Raw genomic sequence first — 23,695 nt, 5'->3', positions numbered from 1 at the left:
AGCCTGTGTCCCCCCATCCAGAGCCACAACTGCCAGCACCAGGGCCTGGGACATGGCTTTGTTCAGGTTCTTGCTTCCTTCCTGGATGGAACCTAACATACTAGCATTGCAGGGAGGTGTGGTGAATGTGGACGGAGACCCAGACAAGAAGCAGAGTATGGTTTTTCGAGATCATCTCTCTAGAATGATGTTTTATTAAAATCGTTGTTATCTACCTAGTAAGAACACTTGGAAAATGCAGAGATACAGAAAGCAAAGGAAACAAGTGACCACCCATCACCTTCCCTCCCTCCTCAGTCCCCAGGAAAATACTCTTCACATTTTAGCGTATCCCCTCCTAATCTTTCCAACTATAATTTTCCCTTTGTTTTTCTGAGTTGTGATTCTCCAGGATGCATTTATTATTTTTATTCTGCTTTGTAAAATTAAAACAGCTTACATTTTCCCCTAAGACATGATAGACGGTCCCCTTAAGTATTTTTACTGGCCAGGCCATTATTTTAACAGGTTAATCTACAACAATTTAGTTCATCATGTCCCTGTTATTTGGACATTAATGTTTTTAGTTTTCATTTATACAACAAATGTTTTCTGCATGTTGAGTGCTTTCTTTTAAGTGATTCCCAATGATGGAATCTGGGTTAAGGGACATGGCCATTTTTTATTGCCCTGAGTGCTGTTATCAAATGCTGTCATTCAGAGGGTTAAAGCTAAGCCCTCACGCTCCCACTGGCAGAGAGGGAGGCTGGAGGTGTTTATGGCTGCAGTGACCTGTCCCTTCCAGGGGTGGCTCTGAGACCAGCAGGCAGGGTGCTAAGATGCCCCATAGCAGAGGACGTGGAGCTCCTGAGCACTTGCTAGACTGGGCAGTGGCCGTGAACGCTGGGTCAGCATTGTTCTTCACCTTCCAGGGTCCTGGGTGACCCTGCAGATGGCCATCTGGAAGCTGGGCAGCCCTGATGTCTGTGGAACTGAGGGGTTGACACTGCACACCAGGGCTGACCAGTGACCTCACCAGCTTCTTGTGAGAACGTCCGAGAAGGGCCTCTCTGGGGTTGCTCCTCATCTCCCCCACTCTTGGTTTCTCAATTTACTCCTTTGGATCTTTCCAGAAACTGTCTTCGGCAGTTCTGAAACAAAGGCCACCTAGTGACCAAAACAACAAAAATCACTTAGAAATCATTGCCCATTAAAGGGTAAAAGTCTTTTCCCTTCTCCCACTGAGTTGCAAAGTTTCCATGGGTCAGGATTTTCTGCAGGGGGCAACAATCCAGAGCATGAAAGACTAGAGCAGCAGATCTTTCAGCATTTTAGTGCCAGGTCCTGCCTCTGTTTCACAGGTCACTTCTTTTATAGTTAATTGGAAGGGAGGGAGGAGAGAAGAGGAGACTCCTGTCTGCTCATTCACTCCCGCAGTCCCCACAACTGCTGGGGCTGGGTCTGCCTAGGTCTCCCACATGGGTGGTATTAGCAGCAAGCTGGATTCTGCCGCCAGAGCTGGGTATCACACGCAGGTACTCTAACGTGGCCCTGAACTGCTGGGCCAAATGCCTCCCTCGTCCAGCTCATTGCTTAGAGTAACACAGTGAGCTTTGGGAAGGCCTCAGGGAAGAAACCCAGCACTGAAGCAGCACCTGGAGTTTAACGAGTCCTCTCTGCCGCTGTGCCCGGCCCTAAACGTGGGAGCCCAGGGAGCATGTGCCCATCTGATTTCCCAACTGTCACGTTTTAGAACTCCCAGTGTTTACCTTCCTGGGGTATTTGTACGGAGCAGTCACCCTTTTCACGTGGTCCTGGAGCTCCCGGGTCAGGGCCTCTGGGTCGTGAGAGGAGTACTCTGGGGAAAGGACTATGAATGCCTTCACCACCTGGAGGGGAGAAGCAAACGCCAGCCATCAAGCCTTGCACAACAGCTCCTGCCCCTTTCAGCTAGCCTTGGAGATCACGCTCAGTTCTACCAGTCACTGGCTGCAGCCAGCATCTTTCCTGTTGCTCACCTTTTCAAGCCAACTACTAGGGGACCCCTATCTACTTCTCAGACCACTCCCCATACAACATGAACCAACATGGCTTCTCTTAAGAGGCAAATACTTTGCAGAAAGGAGTTTCGAGTCCCTGTGGCCCTTTGCTTCCAGGTTTCCCTAACTAGGCAGGAGTTCCTGGCCAGGGCTGAGGAACACACAGCCATTTCCACGGGCCGTTGGGTCTTCTGGAGACGAGTGGATGAGCGTTTGCAGCCAGCACACACTGAGTGGCAGCACTTCCGTTCTAGGCATCCTGGTGGGACATTCTGCACCTTGGCTCTCTTGCCCAGATCTTTCCCGCAGGCTGCTCTTGCCAAGGAGGATGGGGGTCCCCAAGCTCAGGCAGAACGGAACAGGAATGGAAGGGCTTACAAGGCCACTTAGTTGCTTATCGAAACCAGAATAACCAAATCCTGCTAAAGGGAATTCATTGTCCTTGAATACCTTCATCCCATTCACTCATTCAGGTAGATCTGGCTTTTCAGAAGAGCTTTCTCTCCCTTTGAGAGCTATGAAACTGTTATTGATCACTTTCTGTGTGCCAGGCCTGCACTAACTCTGAGCACCCAGCCCCAGTGATTCACAACATGTGGGACGAGACACACTTTTCCAGGTGTGCTTTCTCCAGCACATGCATGAGACTCTCACCTGCCTCATTCTGTATTGGTGGCCACACACTTTAGTGGGGAGTCACTTGGCAAGGGGCCAAAGTGCAGATCCCCTGGGCTGCATCTCTAGTCACTCTGGTTCAGCAAGTTTGACCTGAGGTCTGCACATCTGTTTTTAAACAAGAGCCCCAGATGATACAGCTGCCGACAGTCCAGGGACCAGACTCTGAGAGGCATTCCTGTAGCACTGGTGTTTCTGAGGACGCAGGCTGAGGTTGCGCTGACTTCCCTAAGACATAGCACTGGAGGATTTGGTGGGATTTACAGCCCTGCAAGCGGATCATTCCCATTCATCTATCTCTTTAGGGTTCATAGGAAGGAGTTTGCATTTCTCCTGCAAAAGCCCAGGTTATTAAATCGGGCCCACTTTTCTGGTGTATCAAGGTCATTTTGGACATATATTCTGTTGTTCTTCACGTTGGTGCTCCCTCCCAGGCTAGAGCCACCAGCAGGCAGGTCTGGTGTGCTTGTGATGGCCTCATCTGCAAACAGAAAAGGGCTTTTTGTCGGGTAGGATGGCTATCCTGCACCTGCCACCAAGATCTGTCCCCTAGTCAGCCTCCTTGGGATCTAGTTCTCTGTCCCGTTAAAACCAGTCTAATATTTGCCCATTGTGTCCCTCTAGCAGGGGTGGGGAACCTTCTTTTCTGCCAAAGGCCATTGGATATTTATAACATTATTCACAGGCATTACGAAGCTATCAGCTTGAAAACCAGCCTGTTGGCCGGCGCCACAGCTCAATAGGCTAATCCTCCGCCTGTGGCGCCGGCACACCGGGTTCTAGTCCCAGTCTGGGCGCTGGATTCTGTCCCAGTTGCCCCTCTTCCAGGCCAGCTCTCTGATGTGGCCCAGGAGTACAGTGGAGGATGGCCCAGGTCCTTGGACCCTGCACCTGCATGGGAGACCAGGAGAAGCATCTGGCTCCTGCTTTGGATCAGCGCGGTGTGCCGGCCACAGCATGCCGGCTGCAGTGGCCATTGGAGGGTGAACCAATGATAAATGAAGACCTTTCTGTCTCTCTCTCTCTCACTGTCCACTCTGCCTGTCAAAATAAAAAATAAAAAAGAAAACCAGCCTGCTATGGATGTATTGAACTTTGGGTCTCACCTGCAGTTGCCTTGGCAGGGCCCCACCCAGGTGATTTCACAGGCTTTATGTGGCTCACAGGTCAGGCTCCCCCCAATCCCTTCCAGAGGCAAAGGCAAGGGCACTGCTGGACCAGAGAGAATGTGTGCCTGATGCTGCCATCTCAGCTTTGTGGTACCTGGATGGCGGCAAGCTGTGTGGGGAAATCTGGGCCCTCCTTCTAGTTCTGTTGGGTGCTATGGGTACAGAAACAGGAGGCCATTTTGTGGCTGGACACTTACCTCGCCCCTGATGGGGTCTGGGCTGCTGACCACAGCAGACTCAAGGACAGCTGGATGCTCAGCCAGGGCACTCTCCACTTCCACAGGCCCGATCCGGTAGCTGGAAGAGAAAGACAGACGCTGAGCAGTGGGCTCCTCCCCTCTGTGGTACGTCCTAGAGATTGCAGAGAGCAGACAGCGGAACCTTGAGGAGTTGATCACGTCGTCATTCCTCCCCATGAACCAGAAGTAGCCATCCTCGTCCATGTAGGCTCGGTCCCCTGTGATGTAAAAGTCCCCTTTCTCTGTTGCCGCTGTCTTCTCAGGATTGTCCTAAAAGACAAACAGAGTCCATCATAGAAGGAAAACATACTGAGTTGACTAAATGAAACGACAACTTCTGCTCGATAAAAAGACCTGAAAGAAAGTGAAAATATAGGCTACAGTCTAAGAAATGATGCTTGCTACTCGTACAACAAAGGATCAAGAATAGGTAAAATAATCACTTAGAAAAGACAGCTCAGTATCCATTGGCAGCAAGCAAGAACAAGCATTTCCAAAATTCAACTTCACTAGTAATTCAGGAAACACAAACCAAGAATACTGGCACATACCACTGTACACCCACCAGACTGTTGATCTACTACAATTCACTGAACCACTTCTCGAGTTTCAAATCCCGAATCCTTCCTGCTTTGTTAGTTATAAACAGTGCTTGCAGTGAACATCTTTGAGTGTCAAGTGTTTTACTTATTGAGTGATTGCATGTTGAGTTCTTTTCTGTGTAGTGATTTCCAAATCTGGAATCCCTGAGCCAAATGGTATGACTATTATCATAGTCCTGGCTACCTATTCTCAAACTAATTTCTCAGGAGGTCCAAGCCATTATACTCAGACTGGCAATGAGTGGGACCACAAGTGTCTGGAAACACGGTGTTTTACCTTCAGGATTCTTGTGCGAGTATGAATCGATACAGCCACTGTTGGGGAATGGCCAAGAATTCGAACTGTGCATGCTTTTGTTGGGGAGGGTGGGTCTAACCTGTCAGCCCAGCTGACCACCCATAACTCACAAGGCAACTCTAGTCTGGCATCTCTGTTCCTTTTCTTAGGTGTCACGATTTTCTTAAAGAGATTTAATATTTTTTTATGAGTTCTTTTTATTTATTTGAAAGGCAGAGAGAGAGAGAGAGAGCGAGAGAGAGCTTTTCCATCCACTAGTTCACTCCCCCAGATGCCTGCAACAGCTTGTTCTAGGCCAGGCTGAATCCAGGAGCCTGGAACTCAATCTGGGTCTCCTACGTAGGTGGCAAGGAACAAAGCACTTGGGCCATCACCTGCTACCCTTCAGGAAGCAGAGCCGGGCCTTGAACTGGGCACATTGATAAAGGATGTGGGCATCCGAAACAGGGTCTTAAAAACTCTGCCCACAACCCCCTCTTTCTCTTAGTCAAAAGTGAGCTGGAAAGAAAACTATTTGCTGGTTCTGGCAGTGGAAAGAAAAAATTGAAGAAAGGAAAGCTTCTTTTCCAGTAGACAGCCTTATAGTTTACGCTGGTACTCTGTGAAGTGACGTGGCACAGGGAGGCTGTGTATGTGAGCCCCACGAGTGGCGCTGCCAACCCGGAGGCACGGAGCAGGCAGTCAAGAAACCATGATTGCATCAGCTTCCTAGGAAGGTCAAGGAGTTGCTATTGTATACAAAAATGATTTGAAGGAAACACATAGGAATTTTAACATGATCTCTGCTTGGCATGATTACAAAGCTGTTGGGGTATCTTGGAGATAAGTTTCTATGATTTTTCAGTGAAACACAGGTAAAGATGATTTCTCTTGTAGTCACAGAAAAACCACTAAACCACAACATCCCAAAACAAATGGTTTTCTATCTGCTTCTTCCAGTCCTGTGCTTGACCGAGAGCCTAGTGTCTGGAATGTCTGTAGCGAGCGGCTCAGTCTTGGCTGCACGTGTGAGTCACCTGGGAGCCGATCCCCACCACTGGCCAAGGTGGGGCTCTCCAGGTGCTGCTTATGCACAGCCTGGTTTCAGAGTTTATAGAGGAGAGTTGGGAGGAGGAAAGCCCATGGTGAATGTTGTCTGAGGTGCATACAGAGGAGAAGTGATTACAGCCATTGACAACAGGCATCCACTCCGCTCTGGGCAGGTGTGCTGTGGAGCAACTTCATCATACAGACATCGGAGGCTGAACTTAAACAAACCTCGACAGAACGGGCCAATCACCTAGCGTGGCCTCCCCCAGCCAAGAGACCCAGTAAACACAGATAACACGTTGCATTATGATGTCACTGAGCCATGGGAATTTGCGGGGGGGGGGGGGGTGTGCATTGTCATACAGGTGGTCCTTGACTGAAGTGTTGGCAACACATGACCATACTGATCATCTCAGAAACTTGGACTGAAATCCTAGGGCACAGGCCCTGCCAGGAAACCACAGGAAAGAATCCTGAAAACTTGCTCAGACACGAGATTGAAGTGTGGCCTTTGCTAAATCCCTTCCCTTCCCTGAACCTCCATTTTCTCATTATTATAATGGAGGGGTGTGGCCTTGTCACATGTTTGCACTCTCAGACACACCTCATTTCAATCCCACCATCTGCAAGCCCATTGGGTGAGTTGCTCCACCCTCTTAGCTTTCTTATCAATGACAGGTGAGCTTATCATTTATAGTACCTCATTAATTACAGTACTCGTTTCAAGGGTGAAGCAAATAGCTGTGTCTAAAGAGCAGTGCCTCGTGCTTGGTATGCAGCAGTTGCTAGGAGAATGGTCATTCCTTGCCTCTTACCAGATAGTGATTGAAGAAGCAGAAGGGTCTTATGGGTCTGACGCGGACGCCAATGTTCCCCTCCTCTCCTCGAGGCAGGATGTTGCCCTCGTCATCCACAATCTGGCAGAGAGATCACAGGAGGGGGTCTGAGCACCTGAACAAGCCTGGGCTAACCCAGCACATGCATCTTACTCATCTTCCAGGTACTAGGGTGGGTTGGGAGAGCGTCCTACCTGCACATCGTAAGGTGGGACCGCTTTCCCCATGGATCCAGACTTGATGGGTGTGCCTTTTAGATTGGCACAGATTAACACCTGCAGAGAAGACGGTACCAATGAGAAGCCCTAACGCCTTAGCTTTAGTGTTTTAGCTTCTCTTCTGGTCCACACCTTTCTCTCACTCTGCCTTCTAACTCTTTCTCCCTCCCTCCTCCTTCTCCTTCACTTTCTTCTCTTTCCTCTCTTCCCTTCTCTCTTTTTTGCCTCCTTTCTTACCCCTTCTTTCTCTTCCCTCCCTTGCCTCTTTCTTTCCTTCCTCTCTTCTTCTCCTCATCACCTTTCTTCTCTCTCCTCTGCTTTTTGTAGTCAACAGATGTTCCTGGAGCCCTCCAATGGGCACTCACACATAAAGACCTTAACAAGTCACTAAACCAAAACAGAGTTGATGGGCAAATCTTTACCCTGTTGGCTGTAGGGACACTGCTTAAGACCCTGGGCTCTGAACAGGCAGATGTCGGCTGTCCTGGTGGAGACTCACACCACCCTTGACCATGAGAGTTGCTTTGCTGGTCATGGTATAATTGTAAAGTTCACTTTAAATTATCTTTAACCCCAAAGGGAAGGAAAACTCTGATAGGAGTTATGACACCAGCTTCTCCCGCGGGAGACCAGGCAGTCCCTGACAGGGAGAGAACAGCTGGAAGGGCAGAAGACTGCCGGGCTGAGAGCTCAGGTGGAGGTGGCCCAGGGCAGGGAGCTGGCCCCACAGCACTCACCGTTTCTGACTGTCCATAGCCTTCCAGCAGTTCCAGGCCAGTCTGGAGCTTCCACTTCTCCCTCACATCAGGGTTGAGGGCCTCGCCTCCGGACGAGCAATGCCTCAGGCTCTGAAACTTGTACCTTTCTCAGGTGAAGACAAGGCCACAGGTGTCAGCACGTCATTCCCATACACTGTCCAGACCCCAAAAGGAACTAGAGGCTGAACTCCCCTATTTTCTGATCTGTTCCAAGTGCTCCCATCTTTGCAGGCACAGGTGACTTAAAAAAATCCACCAGGGAAAGGTGTTTGGTGCAGCAATTAATCTGCCACTTGGTACGCCCATATCTAATATATCCCATATCAGAGTGTCTGGGTCCAGAAACCTGGTTCTGTTGTCTACTCCAGCTTCCTACTGATGTGTACCCTGGGAGGCAGCAGGAGATGACTCAAGTACTTGGGTCTCTGCTACCTGTGTGGAGAACCTGAGTTCTAGGCTCCTGAATTGGCTTGGCCCACCCTTGGCTATTGTAGGCATTTGGGCAGTGAACCAGTGGATAGGAGATATCTCTCCTGTGTCTGTCTCTCTGACTTTTTTTTTTTTTTTTTTTTTTTTTTTTTGGCAGGCAGAGTGGACAGTGAGAGAGAAACAGAGAGAAAGGTCTTCCTTTTGCCGTTGCTTCACCCTCCAATGGCTGCTGCGGCCGGTGCGCTGCAGCCGGCGCACCGTGCTGATCCGAAACCAGGAGCCAGGTGCTTCTCCTGGTCTCCCATGCAGGTGCAGGGCCCAAGCACTTGGGCCATCCTCCACTGCCTTCCCAGGCCACAGCAGAGAGCTGGCCTGGAAGAGGGGCAACCGGGACAGAATCCGGCGCCCTGGCCGGGACTAGAACCCGATGTTCCGGCGCCGCGGGCGGAGGATTAGCCTAGTGAGCCGCAGCACCGGCCCTGACTTTCAAATAATAAGTCATCAATCCTATCCTAGTTTGAGATAAAATCAGAACCTCATAGAGCAGGCTTGGCAGAACTTGCTAAGTTTCATGTAATAAATTGTGACAACCATATGATTCAAAACAATGAGTCAATCAAAAATTGAGAAGATAAAGTCACCCTCTAAGAACCACAACATTCTGACTGATTGGCCAAAAATTCCCAAAGACATTAAATGCGTTGTAAAACTACCTCTCAGTTCAACAAATTATTTAAAGTATTTAAAAAAAAACTGATTTCAAATATGTTTCCAATCAACGTTTCCTTTGGGTCTCATTCGTTTTATTCAACCAAACTTCGTGAATAGATGAGTGCTTTAGCCAAAACCTAAGTGGAGTAGATTCCGACATTATGGAAGATACCTTGAGAGGTGAGGAAGGACACCCTCTTTCAGACACTTCATGGCCAGATATATGTGATTAGAATCGAAGGAGAGATGCAAGGACAACATCTCAGGGCTTGGGAGAGGATGTCAAAGAAGCAAGAGCTCCTATCTCCACTCAGCTCAGCCCTTGGCCCTGTCCTGCCAGCAGATGTCGCTGTGCATTCACCGGAGGGGAGCTATCCACAGGGAGAATGTTGGAATGAGAGGGTGCCTGTGCTGTCTATTCACATATTTTGGCCCTCAAAGCACAAAGTGGGTGGGCTGTACCTGGTCAGATCCTCCTGTACAAGCAGCCGGTAGACGGTTGCGACACAGCAGAGGTTGGTGATCGGGAACGTGGAGAGAGTCTAGACAAAAACAGAAGGTGGAAGAAGCTCTCAGTTGTAGGGCAGGACTTTGTGCAAGTGGCATGGACAAACTGGGTCTTTCTATTTTTGTTACCAAAACAGAGAAGTTGGAAGCCGTGTGTGATATGTAGCCTGCAGAATGGTTCCAGTGACTGTAACAACATGTTTGTGTCCTCAGGGGATCCCCTCCCACATTGTACCATGGTTGGTTTGTATGGTCAGTAGCACACCATGAGGGAGTAGATACCACTTTGGGGATTAGGATTAGAAGACTATGGCTTCTGTCTTGGATGCTTTCCCACTCTCTCCCTCTCTTGGCTAGCTCATTCTGGGGGGATGGGGCTGGAGGTGAGGCACTACGTTGTAAGCTCACCCAAGTCATTCAGTGTGTACAGTGAGAGACAGAGCTTCTGACCAATAGCCTATGAGAAGCTGAGTCTGCAGAAAGCCACCAGTGACTTGCATCAGACTCCCCAACCTCACACCCCCAAAGGTGCCTCCAGTCCTAGCTGATATTTATTATTATGATTACTGGGGCAGGAGGCATGCAACACAGAATTGACCCCCTTGACCATTTGAAAGTATGCACAGAGTAGGGTCACTGAGTCTGTTCACACTGAAATCACAAGTCTCCAGAATTATTTTTATTTTTCTGAGCTGAAACACCCATTACAAGCTCCCAAACATGTCATTACCATGTCTCTAACCCTGGTAACCACAATTCTACTTCCTGTCTCTATGGATTTGACTATTCTAGCTATCTCATGTAAGTGGCATCAACAACATCTGTCCTTTTGTGTCTGGCTTATTTCACCTAGCATAATGTCGTCAAGGTATACCCATATTAAAGCCTATGTCAGCTTTTATAGGCTGAATAATATTCTATTACATGGATATTCCACATTTTTTTTCATCCATTCATGAATACTTGTGTTATTCCTACCTTTCAGCTATTATGAATAATGCTACTAGGAACATGGGTGTACCTAACTGACATCATGACCTTGATCTCATGAGAGACAGTGCTATTTAAGTTGATTCCAGATTCTTCACAGTAAAAAAAAAAAACTATGAGATAATAACTAAGTTTAAAGCTGCTAAGTTCTGGGGGTTATTCAGCACACTGCAGTAAATAATGAAAACAGTGTGCCAGAGCTGGAAGCAGTGGAGGGAAAGGCACATGTGTGGGCCAGTCAATCCCTACATGAATAATGATAATGAGTTTGACCATAATGATCAGTATGTGTTAAGAGCCTACTATGTGCCAGCCCCTATGCCTTGTGCCATTCATTCTCACATCTGTTCCATGGAACTATGTTATCCCTTTGTTACAGATGAGGAAACAGGCTCTGGGAGGTTAAGTGACATTCTCAAAGCAACACTGCTTGCACAAGGAAGATGTAGGAGCAGAGGGCAGGTCTAACTGGTGATATGGCCTTGCTATTAGCCACATGGGACACAGCTTGCCCCAGAGAAAAGAGCAGCTGACAGGATGTGGGGGCATAGGAAAAGTGGCTCATATCTTCACTGGCAGTGCCTGTTCTCGTATATTCTCCTATGAACTCCTCCAAGAGAGTTAGAGGAGTCAGTAGGATTCTGTAGTTGGGCAAAATACTTAAGTGAAGCACCATAGATGGTAACACTTGATGTTGAAGATTTTATCCAAGATTTTGACAAATAAACAAATGTATTTGTGGTGGTTGAGAGAGACAGGCACCTAGTACAGAAGAAATAGGATTTGCAGTGGTGTGGAGATAGGACAGGGTCTTATGTCCAGGGCACTTATTAGAATGTAGGCAGTGATGGAAGGTGGCCAAGTGGGGAGAAACCAGATGGCAGAAGGTCACAGGAGTGTTTTTGGTCAATATCAGCATCAAAGAAGCCTTGTAGTCACTGGTTCATGCCTTTTCTCCCACAGCCTCCATACCTATATCCCACCCATTTCATTTACTCTCAACATATAAGAAGTGTTTTTGTTTCTCACATTCAAAATAACTTTGGCATCAACTCGAGGCAGTTCATGCACAAAAATGCAAGCTCCATTGGACCAGGCAGAGAAAAGAGTCCAGGCTGCTTTCACCCATCCAGTGTCGGTCGTATTCCAGAAGATATCTGATTCAGTCAAGGCCACCCATTGCCTGCCAAAATTTAGAGAAAGTCAGCATCTTCCATAATGCCTCTACCTTTAAAAAGGACTACGTAATGCACATCAACTTATTTGGAGTCCTGTCCAGAATGGATCCTCAGTTGCACTTGTCTAAACTACTCAAGAGCAATCAAGTCAACCACTATTTGAATAAGTACTTACTGAGCATCTTCTGTGTAGCTAGGCCCTAAGCTAGGGGTATAGAATTTAAAAGACCTCACATTTTCAAGGAGTTAACAGTGTAGTAGAAATGATATATAAGGAGTAAATAATCTCAATAAAGTTTGATAAGGGCACTTTATTCAGCCAAATTTATTCAGTGTTTAGTCTGGATTTAGCCTTAGAAAAACAGAAGTGAATGATTACTTTTGCTTGGAGGAGCTTATAGGTTAGTAAATATAAATATCTGGGACGCCTCTGGAGAGAACGTTTGAATAGAGTTAAACAGAAACTGTTGTGAGGGCCGGCGCCATGGCTCGCTTGGCTAATCCTCCACCTGCAGTGCTGGTGTCCCATGTGGGTGCCGGGTTCTAGTCCTGGCTGCTCCTCTTCCAGTCCAGCTCTCTGCTGTGGCCCAGGAAGGCAGTGGAGGATGGCCCAAGTGCTTAGGCACCTGTACCTACATGGGAGACCAGGAGGAAGCTCCTGGCTTCAGATCGGTGTAGCTCCGGCTGTAGCGGCCATTTAGGGGGTGAACCAATGGAAGGAAGACCTTTCTCTCTGTCTCTCTCACTGTCTGTGACTTTACCTGTCAAATAAAAAAAATACCTTGTGAAATGACAGAGAATAGAGACTGAGTCTAGAGCAAGGGTGGAGACGGGGTTTGGGGCATGTTTCTGCAGAGGAGTTGACACTTGAGTTAGACAGAAATGATGGGTTGGTGTTGCAGAGATGAGGCAGAAAAGGAGGTGCATGCTAGGAAGAGCAAGCAGTGCTTGCAAACACGGAAGAGAGAAAAGCAGTTGTGTTCTGCACTAGGACTCCAGGACACATGCACTCCTGGTTCTCCTCCTCCTCTCCACTGGTTGCTACTCCTTTCTCACCTCTGCTGAATCCTCCTGGCCTCCCCTTCCATGCAGAAAAGATTCAGGCACTCTGTCCTGAGACCTCTTCTCTTGTCTTTGTCTTACTCTTCTTATTAAGCCATCTTTCTCATAACTCTCAACACATATCCAAGTGGCTTCTCAACACTTCTAACTGGTGGTGTGGAGATGTCTAATAAGCCTTTTGAATTTGCAGTGCACAGAATGAACTCTTTATATCCCCACCCACAGACAGCTTATTGCACAGTCTTCCCCTGTCATTTAATTCTCTGGCCATCCTTGACTTACCATTGAGTCCACTCTCTCATTCCACATTGAAACTTAGAAAATCTTACTAGGTTTATGTTCAAAATACATTCAGAATTCCCGTGCCTACGCTTTCCTTAGCACTCATTCCCATGAACTTGTTGAAGCCAAGTCGTGTACGTGGATTTCAAGCATTTTGCACAAAATCAACTTATTTTTTAACTCCGTCTTTCCACAGATTTTTTTTGAAGTGCTCTGCTATCCAGTGTTTCTCAAAATATTAAGCATAGAATCACCAAAGGATCCTGCAATTTCATTTCTGAGTATATCCCCAAAGAATTAAAAGCAGGGACTTGAACGGCCATTTGTGCACTAGTGTTCATAGCAGCCTCATTGATCATAGCCAAAATGTGGAAGCAGCCTAAATGTCCATCAACAGATCAATGATTTAACACACAACCAGGAGCCAGGTGCTTCTCCTGGTCTCCCATGCAGGTGCAGGGCCCAAGCACTTGGGCCATCCTCCACTGCCTTCCCTGGCCACAGAAGAGAGCTGGCCTGGAAGAGGGGCAACCAGGACTAGAACCCAGTGCCCCGACCGGGACTAGAATCCTGTGTGCCGGTGCTGCAGGCGGAGGATTAGCCTATTGAGCCACGGCGCCGGCCCTGATTTGCTTCTTGTTGATCTCTGACCTCTGCTTCTGTCACTCCCCCAGCACTCACCTCGGCCCACTCACCCTCCGAGACAAGCTGTCCCCGTACCTTCCACAGGTCACAAAACCCAGTCCATAGCTGCACTGAGAGTGCTCGACCATCTTGGGGGCTCCCGTAGTGCCACTGGTGAAGTAGATGGCCAGTGAGTCTCGGCTCTGGGTCCTCAGGCAGGAGTGCTCTGCCGATGCCTCTCTGGATAAGGTAAAGGCACCAGGTGGTACTCAGAGCAGTAGGAAGGAATAATGGTACAAACAATATCTCTAGCCAACATTTCAATAAATGCCACGTATGAGAGGCTGTGCTGAGAGCTTCGGTTTGCACTGCCTACAGCTACCTCACAGGGTGAGGTCTGTCATAACTATTTGGGAAGCAAGGAAACCAAGGCTTAAAATGGCTAAGTGACAAAGGAGCCCATGCTTTCCTACCAGAACATGATGACTCTGGTGACCACACACACATCCATGTTTCTGTGCTTTTCAGAACTACACACACACACACACACAATTCCTAAGGAGAGCTGTTTTCTAAAGGGTTCCCCAATTCAGGGCTTTGAGATGATCTGGGTAACAGAGTTCTGAGAACTCACTGGCACCTTGGGATCCCCTGGTAGGTTTCTAAAAGAAATATCGTTGGACCCTACCCTGGGCAAAATCAAATCAGAAAATTAAGTATTTTGAGCTTGGGTAATTCTAGTGACAGCCGAAAAATGGAAAACTGCTGATCCAGGACAACCTTGCAGCTTATCAAAATCACTGGGCTGAGTTTGTGAAAAACAGATTCGCAGAGCGCTCACTCAGAGCTGCTGGTTAAGTCGGTCAGGTGTAGAGTCTTGGGACCTGAATTCGAAGCAGGAGCCAGGTGAATCTGATGCAGTTGCCCTGTGGAATGGGCACTTCTGACTCGGTTGGGAAGGTCTCCAAGGGGAGCGCCTTCTAGTTTCTGGCTTCAGAGCAGGACATGTCTCAAATTCCTAAATAGGCTTCCAGCAGTTTCTTGTTCCAAGGGAAATGTGGCTTTGGCTCCCTCCGACCCTTATTTGACTCCTTTTTAGCTTCTTGAGCAAGCCTCGGTTTCCATACCAGGAAAATAGAGTTAAGGTGTCCTTTATAAATGAGATGGTGTCTTATTCACTACAGTGTTCTGAACAGCAAACATGATGCGTGTCACAAAACAGGTGTTCATTATTCATTGCATGAATAAAATGGTTACCCAGTGCAGTGTCAGGCATATACGAAGCACTCAATACATGGCAGCTGCTTTATCATCAATCAACTATCTACTACGTACCAAATGTATTTTATAGGCCATTTCATATTTTCTGGCTAGTAGCTCTTTAAACTACTTGTATCAATATATAGGCAAATTAAAAGCTAGTGACAAACCCAGTACTAATTGAGTGCATGACCTTGAATATTAAGGGGATCAGTCTGGCTTCCAAAGTGAGCATTCCTCTCCAATTCCCTCCCTTCATGTGCAATCAGCAATGCATTTCATCTCTTGTGGCTTAAAGCAGAAACACATTGACTTCTCTATTTAGTGATGTCCTCCTGGAGAGCCCCAACTCACCGGAGGAGTGCCCTAAAGTTCATCCAGCCTGGCCGGCTACTGTCTGACACCAGCAGCTTGGTCTGGAGGGAGGGGCAGTCAGTGCTGATGGCTTCCACCCGTGGAGCTAGAGAGTCGTCGGTGATAATGCACTTCGCCCTGGACGCCTGCAGCCGGTACTTGAGGTCCTTCTCCGTCAGCTGAGAGACACCCGGAATCACGACGACCCCTGACATCACACAGAGAACGCATGGTGACCCAATAGCGGGCAAGGACCTCTGGGTAAGAGTCAGAGATGGGTTCATGAAGAGCTGGAGAGGGTTGGAAAGATGATGATAATGAAATCCAGAAGGAGTTTGTTTTGTTATGGCAGCAGTGCTGTGCGTGTCTTTCCTTTGGCTAGAGTTGGTGTGGTGGTGCTGCTCTTAAGTGCTCCAACATGGGAAAGATACCCCCCTCTCAGAAGCCCACACAGATTACTAAACATAATGAATCTGTGAGTGATAAGAGCCTGTCACTCTAGGCCTCTGCCTCACAAGTAACAGTTGATGACTTAGAGAGAGCTCCGACAGTGAAAATGACACGACAGCAGACAACACAGCAATGCCTAGTCAGCTACCCCTCAAATATCCGTGGGATGAACTTAGACAACCTCAAGGCAATAACCCATGCAAGGTAATCCCATCCATAGCCAGTGAAGATCCCCACATTTGTGGCAGTCCCCGGGCACCCCAGACTCTCAGTGCAGCCACTAGACCCTATCCCACCCACACATTTGTCGTTAATGTAGGTGTGAACGAAAAATTCAGGCCCTGGATTCCAATGCCTGTAGAAAGGCTTCTGCTAAACAAGGGCTGAGGATATGCTTGTGTCTTTCCAAAGGATGCAGGACAGCCCATTTGGGTACCAGCCAGAAACATCAAGTCTGCAACTGACAGCCAACCAGAACCAGCTGAACAAGACTGAGAGTCTGCATTGTATTCAGACGCACCTGCCCTATCATCCTATCCTGAGGAACTGCCCATAGCCACATCTGCTACTGTTTTAGACCCCACTAGCTCTGGTCAGCCACTCAAATGGTCCACAGCCTGTGTGCAGTCACGCCATTCCTGATTACCATTGTTCCTCATTCCTACCCTCGTCTGAGCAAGCACTCCTGTGGTCTCCCGTTTTGAGCGCTGGTTAGTCAATGACGGGTAAGATCCCCTGGGAGATAACCTAAGACAGGCACAGCTGCGTACGGAGACCACATGGAAAGGGGGTCAACAATGGTATGGCCAAGAATCATGCCTCCCGTTGCTCAAAAATAAATGAAAAGGGGGAAATGTGGTGGAATGAGAAGGCCATGCCAAGATGGCTGCTGGCAACAGAGCCTGCCTGGCAACAGGCTGTGATTGGATGGCTTTGGAAACCACATGGCAAGGGAGCCTGCCTGGTAACAGGCTGTGATTGGCTAGGGCATAAAGCACCCCTTGACCAGATTGGCTGCCTCAGCTATATAAGCTGCTGTACCAACTGAAATAAATGAGTCTGCAGGCTACTCGCCTTTGGCCTACTTTCACCCAACTCCTGGGGTCTGTGTGGTGACTCTGCGTCTCTTGCCCCCACCATGCTCCTCCTCTCAGAACAAATCCACAGCAACAATTGCCAAAAGAAGTTTTGATCATGTGAATTGCTTAACACAGTACCCAGCACATAGCAGGTGCTCCAAAAAAAGTATAGGAGCTCCTTACACATTGACCTTCATTAAGTGGGCCTGCTTTGATCAATGGCACTGCTGTCTGGTCCCTGTGCACAATCAAGTTTGCAATCATTAGGTGAAGAGGAAGTAAACAAAACTCCACACATGGTTCATTTTGCTCCATCTCCTAGACCTGTGGGTGCTGCAAAGCTCTGGTGTGTTGTGCACCCCAGTTGGGAGCCCCAGCCCTGCTACTGACCTGTCCGCATAGAAGCCACACTGATCAGCCACCACTCCGGGAGTCGTGGGAGCACCAGCATCATCCTGTCCCCAGGCTGCAGCCCACAAGCGTCACCTAGAACATTGGCTGCCTTCCTGGACTGCTTGCCCAGTTCCTCGAAGCTCCACTTGACTTCTGCTCCTGTAGCACCCACCCACCAGAAGGCAGGATTTGGGGGTCGATGCCCAGCCTAGACAGAGATGCAGGCAGAAAAGAAAGTAGAAGCCAGGACTTCTGTTTGCATTTAAAAAATATTTATCCTATTTCTTACAATAGTTGATACATTGAGCATATTCAGAGTTCAAAAATCACAACAGTGTGGAGCGATATCCTTTAGAAGGCTTGCTTCATTCTTTCTGCCTATCTACTCTATGCCCACCTCACCTGCCTCAATGAGCAACCAATTTTATTGTATCTTTAGTATTCCTTCAGTATTTCTTTAGGTAAATATATTTTTTCTCATGCTACCTTTTAAAAACTAATAGAATTTTATTGTTCAACATTTTATTATTTATTTGAGAGAGAAAGAGATCTCCTATCCACTATTTCATTCCCCCAAGTACCCACAGTAGCTGGGGCATGGCCAGGCCATAGCCAGGAGCTGGGAGTTGAATTCAGATCTCCCAGGGGGGTGGCAGGGACCCAACAACTTGAGCCCTTGCCTACTGTCTCCTAGGGTACCCAATTGCAGGAAGCTAGAATTGAAAGCAGAGCCAGGAATTGAACTCAGATACTCTAGTATGGAATACTACCATCCCAAGAGACATCTTATCTGCTATGCCCATTGTCCACCCTCCATACTACCTATTAAATGCAAAAGATAGCATATAATTTACACTATCCTCTGTATTCTTCCGTTTTTTTTGAAATAGTATTTGCACACTATAAAATCATCATTTTAAAGTACACAGTTCACTGTTTTAGCTTATAGTCAATAAGTTGGAACTATCGCTGCTATCTAGTTTAAGAATATTTTTGTCATCCTAAAAAAATACTTCAGAAATTAGCAGTCAATTTCCTGATCCCTCTGCCTGACAGCCCCTTATCAACTTTCTGCCTCCATGGATTTGCTAATTCCAGACATTTAGTAGGAATGGAATCATATAATGTGTTACCTTTTATGTCTGATTTCTTTTACCTAGTATAATATTTCCAAGGTTTATCTATGCTGTGACATGTGTTGATACTACATTCCTCTTAATGGCTGAATAATATTCTGTTCTTTATATAGACCACATTAAAATACTTATTCGTTTATTACCCTTTATTTGAAAGGCAGACAGTGTGGAGGGTGGGGAGAGTGAGCGAGTGAGCTAGCTTCCTTCTACTGGTTCCCTTCCCAAATGCCTGCAATGGCCAGGGCTGGGCCAGCCTGGAGCCAGGGGCTAGGAACTCCATCTGGGTCTCACATGAGTGGCAAGGACCCAATTACTTGATCCATCATCTGCTGCCTCCCCGGGTGTGCATTAGCTGGGAGCTGGGTCAGAAGCAGAGGCAGGATGCAACATTAGGCACTTTAACAGGGAATGTGTACATGTAGTGTCACAGTGCCCACCCCAACATTCTGTTTATCAGCTGATGGACATTAGGACTGGCTCCATTGTTTGGTTATTGTGAATGAGGTTGCTATGGGTATTTGTGTACAAGATTTTGCAAGCACATGTTTTCTATCCTCTTGTACATGCAACTAGGAGTGAAACTACCGGGTAATATTATATCTCTGCCTTTTTGGGGGAGTCCACAGTGCTGCACCATTTTACATTCATACCTTCGAAGTCAGAGGGTTCTATTCTTCTACATCTTCATCCACTGTGGTTATTTTATCTTTTTTGTTTTCTCCCCTTCTGCAGGCTATCTTACTTTGATATACAAACATAAATCTTCATGAAATGCAACTAATTCTTTGTTTTGATACTTGTGCTTTTGAAACCACTGCCTTATCCAAGGTCCCAGAGGTTTACCTACGTTTCCTCTATAAATTATGTAATTTCTGATCCTTCATTTATGTCTTTGACCCATTTAGGGTTAACTTTGATATGGAGTGCGACTTAGGGGATGCATTCTTTTGCCTGTGAGTACCCACTCATCCCAGCACCATTAGTTGGGAAGACAATTCTCTCCCCATCAGATTGTCTTGGCATCTTTGTTGGAAACTAACTCACCATAGATGTACGCATTTATTTCTAGACTTGCTGCATCCCATTCCTCCTCTTCTGTCTTCATACCTCTGCCACACCGGCTTGATTACTGTGACTTTGTACTGGGCTTTGAAATAGAGAAATGGGACTCCTCCAACTTTGTTTTGCTTTTTCAAGATTATTTTGGGCACTGTTGGGTCCTATGCATTTCCAGAGGAGTTTTTGGATAAGATCGTCAGTTTCTATAAGGAAGTCTTAGGGATTTCATAAAGATTGCATTGAATAGGTAGGACAGTTTGGGGTATATTGTCGCTGTAGAGATCCTGGCTCTATCTCTTACATACACCTCTTATTGAATTCTTACAACTTCAAGGCACATATGATAGGACTCCCATTATGTGGATGAGAAAACTGAGATTCAGAAAGCTTAGGGCACTTGTCTGATTTCACACTTCAAGTACGTGGGTGAACTGCATCTATCAGTAAGGCCTGCTTTTAAATCTTGGGCACTTTCCTAAGTTTTGCCATATCTGCTAGCTGCCAGGAATATAATATGACCATCTTTAAGAACAGTATTATTTACTTCATTCAAAAAATGTTTGAGAGAGAGAGAGCAAGCAAGAGCCGGTTCCCATCTGCTGGTTCACCCCCGAAATGCCTGCAGCAGCTGGGCCAGGCCAAAGCCTGGGAACTCGACCCAGTCTCTCATGTAACTGGCAGGGACCCACTTTACTTGAGCCATCACCTGCTGCTTCCCAGAGTTCAGTTCAGCCGGAAGCTGGAATCAGGAGCTGGAGCAGAAGCTTGAATGCTAGCACTATGATATGGGATGTGAGCATCTTAACAACCATTAGGCCGAACACTTGCCCTGTATTTACCTGATTTTTTTCTTTAAACAAGGTTCTTTTTTTTTTCTCTTTATTTTTTTTTTATTTTTTTATTTTTTTTTTGACAGGCAGAGTGGACAGTGAGAGAGAGAGACAGAGAGAAAGGTCTTCCTTTGCCGTTGGTTCACCCTCCAATGGCCGCCGCGGCCGGCGCGCTGCGGCCGGCGCACCGCGCTGATCCGATGGCAGGAGCCAGGAGCCAGGTGCTTTTCCTGGTCTCCCATGGGGTGCAGGGCCCAAGCACCTGGGCCATCCTCCACTGCACTCCCTGGCCACAGCAGAGGGCTGGCCTGGAAGAGGGGCAACCGGGACAGAATCCGGCGCCCCGACCGGGACTAGAACCCGGTGTGCCGGCGCCGCTAGGTGGAGGATTAGCCTAGTGAGCCGCGGCGCCGGCCTAAACAAGGTTCTTAAAAATCAGGGTGGCTGGGCATTTCAACAGTTCAACAGTTATGTCAGCCCTTGGGATGCCCCATCCCTTATGAGAGGGTCTGGTTCATGTCGTGGGTCCTCTACTTCCAGTTCAACTTCCTGTAATGTGCATCTTGGGAGGCAGCAGGTGGGCCCCTGCTACTCATGTAGGAGACCCAGATGGAGTTCCAGGGTCAGGGGTTCAGCCTGGCCCAGCCTTGGCTATTGCAGGCATTTGGGAAAGGGAACCAGCGGATGGAGAATCTCTTTCTCTGCCTTTCAAATAAAAAAGAAAAAATGAATAAATTTAGAATTTTTAAAAATTAAGATACATAAATGTCTTTGGAAGAAAATTTTGTATTCCCCTACTACAAAAGAAAATTAGGATCATTGACATAAATAAAATGTAATTATAAAATACAGAGAGAGATGCAACAGACACATATAGAAGGGAAAATAAGAAAGAAAGCTTATGCTGAGACATACAGAGAATTCAGCCTGTTCCACCCTGTGTTCCTCCTGTGACCTTGAGCTCAGCATGGGCAAGGCCATGTATGGCTCCCATCACTTGGTCACAATTTCCCCCTAGGACTTAAATGCTAACAGATAACAGTTTAAGTCTTGCAAACTCCCAAACCAACAGATCTTCTAGCTGTAAGTCTCACTGGGGAAGCTGAGGGCAGCCTGGGGTATCCGAGATGGACACGGGACAGGGCGGGCCTTACCTTTTCTATCTGACTCCACGTGTCCAACACATCATGGGCAAAGTTGAAGTACTCAGGCACCGGCTGCCTCCCCTGGTTAATGGCTTCCCAGGTGGACACCACCTTCTGAGGGACAGGTGGAGGTGGCAGCCGCCCATGAGACGCGCAGAATCCCCGGGAGCTCCTGAGTGCCCGCAGGACCACGCCTCTTAGCCACAGCCCCATGTCGTCTTGTCCTGTCTGTCACCTAAGAGAGAAGAGAGGGCATTGTGCTGAGTTCTGGCTGTGGGAGGAGCTGGCGGTCGGTCCCCGGGGGTGGGGGGATCGTTGCCGACAACCGATGCGAAGGGCACACTTTGGACTTCAGTCTCAGCTTGGCTGTGTCATTGTTCTTGGAATCCAAGATCCACCATTTCTGCCTCTCCTTGCCTGTGGCTCTCCAGCAGCCTGCAGTCAGGAGCTCAGAGCCCACTCTGCACCGCTCAGTCCTTCCCAGGGATCCCTCCTACAACCTTTGCCAATCCTGACATGGCCAGACAGAGCCAGAGAAAGCTGGGACCCAGCCCTGTCCAGCAGCAGCATGAAGGAAGTAACAATTGTTATAGTAAAAATCTTATTTTGGTACAAATAGAAAATTGAAATCATGCTCTTTTTTTCCCATAATATACATTTTTCATGAACTTTTAGAAGTGCCCTTGGAGAATATGAGCCACACATACAATTTGTAATTTTCTAGCATTTTTATGAAGAAAAGCAAAAAAGCAACAGGTGAAATGAATTACAGTCATAAACCTGAGTTAACGATACAGGAAAAGTATCATGTCAACATGGACTCAAGATGGAAAGGAATTACTGGATATTTTTCATGGTTGTTTTCTACTAAGTCCTCAAGATCCAAAGTGTATTTTATACCCATGAGCGCGTACCTCTGAGCTGCAATTCAGGCGCCCCACAGCCCCAGCATCCCATGGTCCTCTATGGCGTGGTACAGCTTCAGGGTCTTGTTGCTCCAAGTGTGGTCTTGGGACCAGCAGCAAAAGCAACAGCAGCCATACCTGGATGCTAGTTATGACTGCAAAATCTCAGCCCCCTCCCACTCACCTGTGGACTAGAGTCTGCTTGTTAGCAGCACCCCCAGGTGCTTCCTGTGCGCATGAACGTTTGCGATTCAGTGGGCTGAGGTCGATCTCTCCAGCATCAGTTCTTCCTGCCGCCTTCCTGTTGGTGCTGATAACAAGAGAAGGTGGGAGCCTTGATGCGCAGCTGTGATGCCTCACAGCAGCAAGGAGCCCAGTCACAGCTCCCGGGTCCAGGAGGCCCGCTGGGGACCCAGCTTTCGCCACCTGATTTCCTTGAATCCTTACCCAGCTCCATGTCACCCGTGTTATTTTCTCCATTTTTTACAGAGAAAGAATCTGAGGCTTGGAGGGGAAAAGCAGTCCCAGATTTCACCTCTCAGAAAACCTAGGCCTCAGCTGCTGCCTCGGCCACCAGTCCTGGAGCTCGCTCCTCCTGCCTCTCCTGAACTCTGTCCCTGCCCTTTTCTTCGCCTTCTGCCACTGGGTTCCTCTGGCTTCTCTGCAGTGGCTAATCAGAGCCCTCAGGCCTCCTCCCCGAGTTTCCCAGGCCATTTCCTCCTTGGCTTCATCAGCCTGCCTCAGGGGCAGCAGACACTGCTGAACTTACCTCACTGGGGTCCTGGACGAGGTGGAAGGACCGGTGGCGTGCTACAGCCCTGGGACAGGCCGGAAGGCCTCAGGAAGCTGCGGAAGAGCAGCTGACTCAGCCTCCCACAGGGAACTTTGGGCCAAGGCGCTGCCGCTGCCAGAGGGCGGAGCCAGAGCCTGTGCCAGCTGCCTGTGGTTTCAGAACACTTTGAACCATGGCAAGGAGCCATGGCCAAGTTCTTCTCAACAATGGCTAGTGGCTGGAAGATGAAATCCCAGCTCTAGTGCCTGGTGGCTGCCTCCCGTCACGTCCCCAGGGTGGAAGTGTCCCGTGGAACCTCAGGTCACCATTTAACCCGAAAAGAGCACAGGACTTTGTTTTAACAGAAAGGATAGGATTGTGAGAATGATATGTACTCTCCTGTGTAAACAGACTGAAGGTGAAGAGTGGCTTCCTGGGGACAGGCTCAGGGACAGGAAGTGACTTCTAGGAGCATGGGTCTCTTCCTATGGCCATGGCTGCACAGCTCTCTAAATTCACTAGAAATAATGCCAGTAAGTGTACCCTACCTAAATTCACATGCTCATCCAAGCACCTTTGTCAGCCCCAGAATGGGACTGAAGTCCCCTGATGGAGGAGGGCGCATGGGTGTCTTCCAGACCGGGTGCTTGAGCATCAGCTGGCCCTCTCTGTAGTAATTCAGTACAC

At 48.0% G+C, this 23,695-nt stretch overlaps 2 protein-coding genes across 3 annotated transcripts in view; one reads left to right on the top strand and one right to left on the bottom strand.

Moving 5' to 3' along the window:
• The window catches only part of PDILT (protein disulfide isomerase like, testis expressed), a 57,155-nt gene that overhangs the window by 3,685 nt on the left and 29,775 nt on the right, over positions 1-23,695 (top strand). The window lies entirely within an intron of this gene.
• On the bottom strand, positions 162-23,170 carry ACSM5 (acyl-CoA synthetase medium chain family member 5). Its single transcript, XM_002711766.5, has 15 exons — positions 23,006-23,170; positions 22,421-22,546; positions 21,341-21,566; positions 17,159-17,369; positions 15,240-15,447; positions 13,722-13,865; positions 11,509-11,662; positions 9,445-9,524; positions 7,822-7,945; positions 7,061-7,141; positions 6,846-6,947; positions 4,244-4,371; positions 4,060-4,159; positions 1,749-1,868; positions 162-1,146 (listed from the first exon to the last, which is right to left on the bottom strand). Exons 3-15 carry the CDS (start codon positions 21,542-21,544, stop codon positions 1,063-1,065), a joined length of 1,740 nt encoding a protein of 579 aa, XP_002711812.3. The 5' UTR covers positions 21,545-21,566; positions 22,421-22,546; positions 23,006-23,170; the 3' UTR covers positions 162-1,062.

Source organism: Oryctolagus cuniculus, chromosome 19 (assembly GCF_964237555.1).
Source record: "Oryctolagus cuniculus chromosome 19, mOryCun1.1, whole genome shotgun sequence".
NCBI classification, from domain to species: Eukaryota; Metazoa; Chordata; class Mammalia; order Lagomorpha; family Leporidae; genus Oryctolagus; species Oryctolagus cuniculus.
This window is presented reverse-complemented; position numbering and strand designations above follow the sequence as displayed.